Source organism: Bombus pyrosoma, linkage group LG7 (assembly GCF_014825855.1).
Source record: "Bombus pyrosoma isolate SC7728 linkage group LG7, ASM1482585v1, whole genome shotgun sequence".
In the NCBI taxonomy this organism is placed as follows: Eukaryota; Metazoa; Arthropoda; class Insecta; order Hymenoptera; family Apidae; genus Bombus; species Bombus pyrosoma.
Window position 1 is genome coordinate 16,664,390 of NC_057776.1, and position 9,427 is coordinate 16,673,816.

General features: G+C 43.0%; 1 protein-coding gene across 14 annotated transcripts in view; it reads right to left on the reverse strand.

Annotated features, from left to right (window-relative positions):
• Positions 1–9,211, reverse strand: part of LOC122569385 (gamma-aminobutyric acid receptor subunit beta) — a 93,323-nt gene extending 84,112 nt beyond the window's left edge. For all 14 annotated transcript variants that reach the window (XR_006317436.1, XM_043730362.1, XM_043730359.1 and 11 more), the window contains exon 1: positions 8,914–9,211. Coding sequence is in view for 13 of the 14 variants with exons in the window: in XM_043730362.1 (XP_043586297.1) it covers positions 8,914–9,008 (95 nt within the window). In the remaining variant the exon portion in view is untranslated. The remainder of the gene's footprint in view (positions 1–8,913) is intronic.
• Between the last annotated feature and the right edge of the window lie 216 nt (positions 9,212–9,427).

Below are 9,427 nucleotides of genomic sequence, written 5' to 3' on the forward strand. Positions count from 1 at the left end.
ACGACCGCATATTAATCGTGACACCCGGCGTTGTGCACGAATTTACGAGCTCGAGGGTCGCGAAACGAAAATTCAGAAGCGGTCGGGAAAGTCTTTGAATCGCGTGACCACTCGACCCTCCATTGTACCTTGTACTTAACTCGGCTGTTAACAACTCTGACCGATACGTTTCGCGGTTTTTATATAATTCGCGCTGCGGTAAAGTCGATCGTGTCGACTTCTCGTGGCGAGAGAGAGTTTTTCAAGAACGAGGGGCGGCCTCGTGTTTCGAAAGTTAAGGTTTCGAGAGCGTGTTCTCGTGTATTAGAGACACAACATGTACACCGGTACACCGAGTGTATACGCTTTGCTGCAGACGCGAGAGAGTTCCTAAGGGAGATCAGTGTACGATGGCCGGAAGTTTTAGAAAGAACAGAGTGCGAGGCGAAAGTTTTAGAAGCGAAGTGGGAGTACTTGCCAAGATTAGGGCGGGAGATTTCGTTATTGGTACATCAAGAGGATAGATTTCGTTTGAGATTTCGTTTGCCGATAATTAGACCACGGATGTTCGTACGTTTATAAAACTTACGCAATATGAAGATCACAGGGAAATGTGAAATTCTCATCTTTCATCTTTTACGATATTTTGTTTTTTGATAGTAATTTTAAATCCAATCACGTATTACCAGATAATGCCAATTCTATTCGATTTGCTAATGCAGTTCTTTTGGAAAATCATACGCAAGAATCATATCGATTTTTAAAGTATTGATTATTTCATCTTGGATATTATTAGGTTTCTTTCGTTTTATAAGGAAATAATAGACGCACAATGCTTTTTGTTTTATATTAGTTTATTGAATTATGCACGAACATAATAATTGAAATATAACGAAATAGATTATACCTAATTCAATAAAATAATATAAAATAGAAATTGTTCGTCTATTATCACCTTATGAAACGAAAGTAACTTTTCGGACAACCTAATAGGTATTTTGTCAGATTTTTTGCAAAACTTTATAAATTTATCTATCGCCAAAACGATATCTTTGGGTCCAACAAATTGTTCTCATTTTCTACTGTATTATATCAAAATATAACCTTTTAACTGCTAAATAACACGAAGCTCAGGAAATTAACAGAATTGTACTTATCAAATATTTTCCCTGTAGTCATCTTATGTAAAGATATACAAAATATCTAAAATAATTTGTAGCAGGTCTTCGCGTATATGAACTATATCTATGTGAACGAAATTTTAGTAAATGTCTGATTAAACGAACTTCTCCCGCTGGTCGGAGCTACCTATCTGAACGTGAACTTTTACTGTAATACCTACATGAACAAGAAATCATAGATAAAATTGGGAATAAGCGAGCTGCCATTACACGAACGATACAAATGACTTATTCCTTAACAATTTTACATAAACGGAGCACTGTCGTATTTTATAATATTTAGTAAAACAAATTTCCATTTAAATAGCAAAAAATTTTGCAATTCTTCAAATTTCGAATTTCCATTTAAATTGCACATTTGCAAAAAATCTGTAGTCCTCTGACTATAAGATTCACGTTAAAAGTTATTGAAAAATTCCTTGTAATTTTGCTAATTGATCACTCGAGGCGACAACTTGATAACTGTGACAATGAGAAAGTTTTGTTTTTGTCTAGGTACTTCGTATATTGATACTTCGTCGATGGTAGTTCAGAAAGATAAAGTGGAACGACAAACTTTGTTCAAAGGCTCGCGGTAATAACATATAACGTATCAAGAATGATATATTGAACGAAAAGATGATTGCAAATTGGACGAATGTACGTAAAAATGAAATTCACTTGATTATCCTTAATTTCCACGATTGCCACAAATACCAACGACCCTGTTGAGAGCTAGTAGAATGATAGGCTCGCTGGAAATGAATACGAAACCTCGTTAAGTTAGAAGGATGAGGACTAGGAACTATTGAATAATTAAGTAAAGCTGGAAAGACGTTATGTTCGAATCGGATGGCGGATGGAATGATTAGCATCGATCTCTAGCGATGATTTCCTGGAGATCCTCGCCTCGTGGAATATGTAATTTGCGGCGGCAGTGGTATAGGCCAACGCGTAGTCAGACCTAGGTCGGATTCGATTGAACCGCAGTACGCCGGATATTGCAGTCACTGAAGAATATTTGATTTCCACGTAACTAGGAAGGTTCGTTCATTGATCTGGATCCTGAATTCTCATGTTTTTTCCACGTCGGTTAAATCTCGAACGGTGTTACCTTTCTCCCTGGTGTTCTAACCGTGAATTTTTATGTCCGTCGTATTTGCATTATAATATTACAGATATCTTTCGGTCCGTATACGAATAAAGGGAATATCCAGGTTAAGAATCGTCTACCTCGACAAGCCCTATGTATTAATTCCAAGCCGAGAAACGTTGGTTATCGATAAAAAGTAGCAGCTATTCAGTCGGCAAAATGTAACGGATACCTGTGAGCGTAATCCGTAAGCGGGGTAATAATAAGCGAGTTGCGCGTTACCCTCGCGTTCACCGCTATTGTTTTATAACCATAATTAACAGAGTCTAAATAAATGAAGGCGGAGGGTTAATAACGCGCATTGTAAACGGCGCATTCAGCAACTCGGCTTTTCACCGACGTACACGAGTGTCGTTTGGTCGCTTCTAATTAATTCTTCAAACGGTTCTTGCACAATACGAAGGTCGGTCGCAATATTTGCAAGTGTTTCCATTGTTTTCACCCCGCCCCATTCCATCTCTATCGTTCTCGTTTGCATGTTTTGTCCATTTTTTTTTGTAGCGATTCTTCCGAGTTCCTTTCCCCCGCCCCTTCCATGAAAAGCATTATCGCATCAAGCCAAACGGAAATTTCACGATAATCGCGGCTCGTGTATGACGGCCGGAAATCATTAAAAGCCCAACCCCAGACGGTTGTGTGTATAGTTTCATCAATCATCTCTCGTAAGCGCGCATTAATAATCGTTTACTATTAAATATGCATTCGTTTGTCGTCCGGTCAGTTCTTCTCACCCTCCCACAATGTTCCCTCTTCGCGCCAACTTTCTCTCCCGTGTGTTTCCATTCTCATTCGCGTTACTACGAACTTTGTTCCTTCGGTGCTTTGATTTGTTTCTCTTTTCAAGTTCGGCTGTTATCGAGATGGTCGATATTTTGCGTCCGATAGCGTCGATAGAATACCGTAAAGTTATTACGGTTCATTAATTTGGTCCTAGGTCTCGCGCTCGATATATATACACTGGGCCGCGTTTCAGTTATTTCAAACAGAACGATTAACGGGTAATCGTCTAGTCAATTAGTCGGCGAGATTTAAACGCGTTTGCACACCGCGTTTTAAATGTTTTAAAAGCGACAGCTATTGGTCGATCTACATGACGCGGCCGTGTTATCCCACGTGAATTATCAAATTTGCGCGGATTTCCCGCGAGTTGCAATATCGCAATCGAATCGTATCCATTAGTGTCGTTGATAATTAACAGCAGGCCACTGATTTTCAGTTGTTGGCTAGAGACTGCATACGCTCGAAAATACCCTGCCTACTGCTTCGATTTCTGTTTGCCATTGTTTTATTGCCACGCGTAATTATGCGAATTTTTAATCAACGGTTTGACAATGCCTGGTCTCTTTATTTTTCATCCTTATTTTTACTGCGACGTGTACGTTTCGAGAGCTTTAAAAACACAGTTCGCTACTTTTCCTCATCTTTGTTTAAACGAAGATACCTTACGCTCGCTAAACATTTTCTTTGTGAATGTCGACTAGCGAATTTACTCCTCGTAAGTTACTACGTATAATTGTTTGAACTCGCGAATAATTATCCGTACTTCTAATTACATCTTGATGTGCATAGTTAAGCAGCTGCTCAAAAGGCGTGAGAGAGAACTCGAACCGTTAAACTTACCTATACTGTTTGTTAACATTCTTAACACCGTGCTAATTGTCGTTATTTTATGTCGAAAGGGTACCATTAATTCAAGGAATATGGTAGAATATAATTGACAATACGAACAATAATGGAATACCTGAACGATATCATTAGACTGTAGATATGAAATATCCGATTTTCTTAAATAAATTTTGTACACCTCTTGTACATTATTTTGGAGTTTGGCATTGTCTTTTCTTTATACGATTCTTATAAACGTTACGTATATCGTCTAGAACTTAGTGAAAAATAAATTCGCACGTTTCATATGCTGCAACTTAATACGTTTATCTTACAGCTGAATAAATGATAAACTCCGCAATTACTGCATTCGGGCATAAAAATACCCAGCACAACAAAGTGCCATAGATAGTCCAAAGTTTCAAGAAAAATCATAACAAATAATATTTCTAACGCTATTACTTTTTTACGACTTGAATTTGCAGGGCTGATCAGTGTGGCTCCTGAACAGTTTAAAGTTAGAAAAGAAATAAGAGAAACGTCTATATCTACCATCTAACGAAACTGGAAAAGAGTATTTCAAAGAATGTCTCTAGCAAATAGCTTAAGCAATTTACAAGTACGTGGTTCGCCGAGTCCAGGAAGTATCGCAGAATTACAAAGTCGAGGCTTGCGAGGCTTCGCGCAGAGGCCGGGCTTGGGAACCCGCGCCACGAAATTGGGATTTCTTTTCAGGAGTTATGCTCTTCAACCGTCATTCATTGTGTCTACCAAAAAAAAAAAAAAAAAAAAAGGGAAGAAAAAAAGAGGGGAACAGAGATAAAAAAGGAGGGAAAAAGGGAGGAAAAGTGGAAGGAGAGAAAAAAAACGCGAGGCAGCTGTGTAACTATATAGAAGCACAGGGGGAGAAAGGAGAATCAGTTTCGTCGGATCGTCGTCGCAAAGTGCGCGCGTTTTACGCTTCCGCGAAAAGTGGGTCAGACCAAGCCGAATGACTTGGCACGTTTTCTCTCGTTTCCGTGGTAGACGATTCTGCCGGCTTTCACGGCAAAAACACGACCATTCGCGACCGCACGAGTATCCGTAGCGTTTTCAATTCCTGTTAGTCCTGCAGCACGCGCCCTTCCGCCCACGAGATTCGCTTTCACGGAACCGTCCAGGGGAAAGATGACGCGCCGCGGTTAACGACATCGTCATTATACGTCGCGAGCGGTGCTCCAAGATCACAGACCTTCTGATCTTTCTTCGACACTTCTCCGCTCTGGAGTCCCGCTTTGTCGCGACCATTCGGAGCAACCGTGGTCTTTACGGATGCTAGCTCGTTTCACCAGAATCTTTCGTCTTTTCGAGCGTTCAATTTAACCATCGTTTATATTCTTCCTCTCACTGTTACATCGATTTTTACACAATTTTTTAAATTAAAGCAACATTGCAGGATTTATATACGTCTCGACGTATGTATATCTCATGATCATAAATTTTTGTCACGAACATAGTAGATTTCGTTCAGATGAAAAGAAGACGCGAAGAAAAACACTCAAAACAGCGACCTCAAATGTCAAAGAGAAAGAGAAGCGAAAGATAGAGATAGATAGATAGATAGATAGATAGATAGAGGAAGAGAGAGAAAGAGAGAGAGAGAGAGAGGGAGAGGGAGAAAACGAACGTCCGCTTAGCCCGGAGCCCCGTGCCGCTCGAAGAAACGTTGTTTCATATTCCTTGTGTACGTGGAACCCATTTCAGACCCGTTTCAATCATGAAATCGGGGACGTACTACCCGACTATGGAAGAACGGTGGCTGTCCGCCCTTATGGATCTACGACCGGCATTCTCACGAAGCTGGGCTTGGACCATGAAAGAGGAGAAGAAAACGTCAATGAAGATGGTGGCAAGAGTACGATTCCGGGTCGAGCTTGGTCCGGGTGACCGAAAAAAGAGAGAATAAGATACGGGGGTGTGAGCTGTAGCCGGATAAAAATAGAATCATCGATGTGGAGGAAACGAAGCAAGGAAGATAGAAAGAAAAGGAACGTTCTCCTCGATAAGAAAAAGAGGGTTGATATGTGTCGGTGGACCAGGAATCGGTTGGCGGTGGGTCGAAGAGAGTGGTGGTAACGACAGCGGTGCGAGAGGGTGGCAACGTAGGAGGATTTGGAGCTCTGCCACGTCGGGAGCACCCTCTTGCTCGAGAGCTCTACTGCGATCACCGATACCACACTACAGAACGTCCGCGGTTGGTACTCTTAGGGGTTTGGAGGAGGCTACAGAGAGGCACGGCCCTCGAGGAGAAAACAGGTGGAACGACCCGAGCTGTGAGCTTGCTGGAAGAGCGTAAATATTGATAATCCCTTCGACTATACCTAACTACCCTCTTCCCATCCTCTTCCTGGATTAGATCGTAGTCTCGGCCAAAATTGTTGCGAGCGGCCCACGGACCGCCTTCCTTGCGGATCGAACGAGGATTTTGTTGATACGATTTCCTGTAAACAGTTCGATGCGCTACGTATACACGATGGAAATAGGATTGCAACGTAATTAGATGAGCGCCGTTTCGTTGGATAAAGCCATGTCTTTCTCTTCGAGGCTTTAGTTTTCTTCCTGAGAAATTTCGACGTTTCTTTAAAGGGTATCGTTTCCTATCTGTCTGATCTTTTTCCGTTCTGTAACTTTTCTCTCGGACGTAATGTTTGTATTACGGATCCTTTGGATTCAATTCCGGAATCGGATAAAGCCTCGTAAATCAAAAATTATACAAAGTATTAGATAACGTTTGCGCTTGAATGTTAACTCGCTCCTTTGTAATGCGTATTATATAACTAGAATCCTTGATTCAGTGTTACTGTTCATAGCAGCGTTCGTTCTTTATTGATAGTGTTACTGTTATTCTACGGTAAAATTAATTTGCCTCTTCTATCAAACGACATCGAGTCGATTAATCACATCTTTTTTATTCTATTTTATCTCTTGAGATTTCAGACTTATAACCTACATTCTCTATTCGTAACAACAATTTACGAACAATACCTTTCGCCGAGGAAAATTGAGAAAAAAGTGACCTCGCTGTAAAACACCGCGTCACTATCGATGATGGTGCATTTTGAAAACTATCTCTATTATTGTAATCGATTAAGCTGTCACTGGAGCGACGGTTGATAAGTAAACGTGTTAAACATTGTCGGAAAATAGCGCTCGATATCAGGCGCTCGGGTTACAGAAACGTTTGCGGATTACACATATACGAGGCAACTGGATCGCGCGTTAATGCGAGAAGGGATGAGCCGGTACAACTAATTTCAGCTTCGCCATTGTTCTCACGGTGCTGCTGTCACTCTCGAGACACTGGCTGTGTACCGACTAAACCTTCCTGCGTCGCACACACACGATCGTGTATTTATTAACCAAATGTATATTCCATTCGGTTATTAAACGTTATAAAGCCAGCATGTTTGCCTTTACGAGACCTTTGATCCTATACAATCGCCTCTCTCCTTCCCTTTCTAGCGTTACACCGTACAAATTTAGCAATTTTGTTTCCGATATTATCAGTTTCTGATAATTGTCAAGTAACAAGTTCTTTAGCCGTGTGTTTGTGATTTGTAAAATTGCTTTGTTTGGCTTTTTATTAGAATCGTTGAAGTAGTATAGGTAAATAAATGTCGAATCAGAGACAGGCACAGAAAGTCGAAAGATGAACTTTAGGAAAGATACACGGAAGATAAACGATCGGGAGAGAAATTTTTCGCGTCGAAACAGAAGAGCGACGTTTAAGACGAGAACTAAACGTAGTCTAATTAGAGAGCAATTGCTACGATCGGACGACGCGATAATTGCTGACGAATGAATTTTTTAACGTAACAGCGAACGCGTCGCGACTATTAAAGCGCGAGACGACGACAAGGCGTCTTGAAGTCACGAGGGGTGGCGTCATTGTGATCATTGAAAGAGCGTGTGCGCCCGGCTGGTGTGTCGTATGTCTGGGCATGCAACGTAGCCTGCATGTTTCCGCTCATTTACATGCAATCACGAACGTACATCCAGACACCGGAGAAGGCTGTACACTGTACAACCTCGCAGCTCCGTATTGTCGACGGTACCGTGTCAAAGATAGATGTTTCGCGTATACACGCTCGCACGTGGACTTGAAATCGTATGTAGAATCAGATGGTCGAAAATGCGATCGCGACGTAACGCGCGCGTAACTCGAACGAGGTGATTGTTTTTCTCGCCCTTCTATCGTGCCCATTATAGCCGTTTATCGACCAATTTCGCGTGCCTCGATGGGTGTGCATGCACGGCTCACCGCAGGCGAAACACGTAATCGAGATATAGGATTATGGATCATTAATTAAATCCTTGCACCTAGTTCGCGCCGTAGAATCAGCTGCAAGTCTATCGATTGCCAGCGTGTGGTATTCTAGGCACATTAGGCTTCGTCGATTAACTTCGACTCGGCGTCCGTTCGAGGTCACGACAAGAGAGAGAATTATTCTCAGAGAGTTTGTCGGAGACTCGAGTTCGTGAGTTCGCCTAATGTGAGCGCGTGACTGTCTCACCGCGGAGGTGGGTGTACATCAACTTCGAGCGGAACACAGCGTAAAGTTCAAAGAGACCTTCGCATACACGCGGCAAGTCCGCCAACAGTTTCAGCGTCTATCGATTTAGACGTGCTCGGCTACGTTTCTACCCTCGCAAATTACGCGTCTCTACTTTTGGTGGCCTGACATCACGTCCGGGTTTTCAGATTACGCACGGGTACCGGTGCATTTACCGATCTTACGCGATCACACGTTCTATTTGGCTGTCTCGTTCGAGCAGCGAGACGCGTCGCTCTTAGAAATAGAATCACGTTGAATGGTAAAACCATCGGATCGACTAGAATCTTTCTTTTTTAGGCGATTCGACGATCACTTACTTCGCGAACGTGTCGTTTACGATAAAATCGGTTTAACCGCGAAGGAAACGGAAACGCGATACATCGAGCGAGGAGTAAAAAGACAGGGCAGAAATTGTACTTACGCGGCTTGCGCGAACGGAGCACGATGCGTGGCGGGCAGCAACGCGACCGTGGCCGCGAGGAGGGCGAAGCTCCAGGAGGCGGCGTGGAAGGACATCGTATTATCCGTGGAACAAGACGGGATGTCCACGTTCGAGGAGAAGCACGGCGCGTTGCCGTTCACGACGACGACGAGGACAACGACAAGGACGTCGACGAGGACGTCAGCGGATGTCCTGAGGCGTTGTTACCTGGCGCGTTGACCCGGCGCCTCTCTGCGTGCCGTCCGCGTCTCACCCTCCCTCCTTCCTCCTCCTCCCACCCTACCTCCCACCCACCCGCCCCGCCCTCCTACCTCCGTCTTGCTCTCTTCGTCCGCTTTTCGCTCTCTCCGTTTTCCTTGTACTTTTTCCTCTTTATTCACGGTTCAGCCTGGTCTGCTTAGTAAAGTCAGCTACTACTTGAATTTCACCCAGATGTCTTGGCTTCACTGACACTCGCGTTCGACGTTTCCTCGGAAACACTGTGTATCGCAGC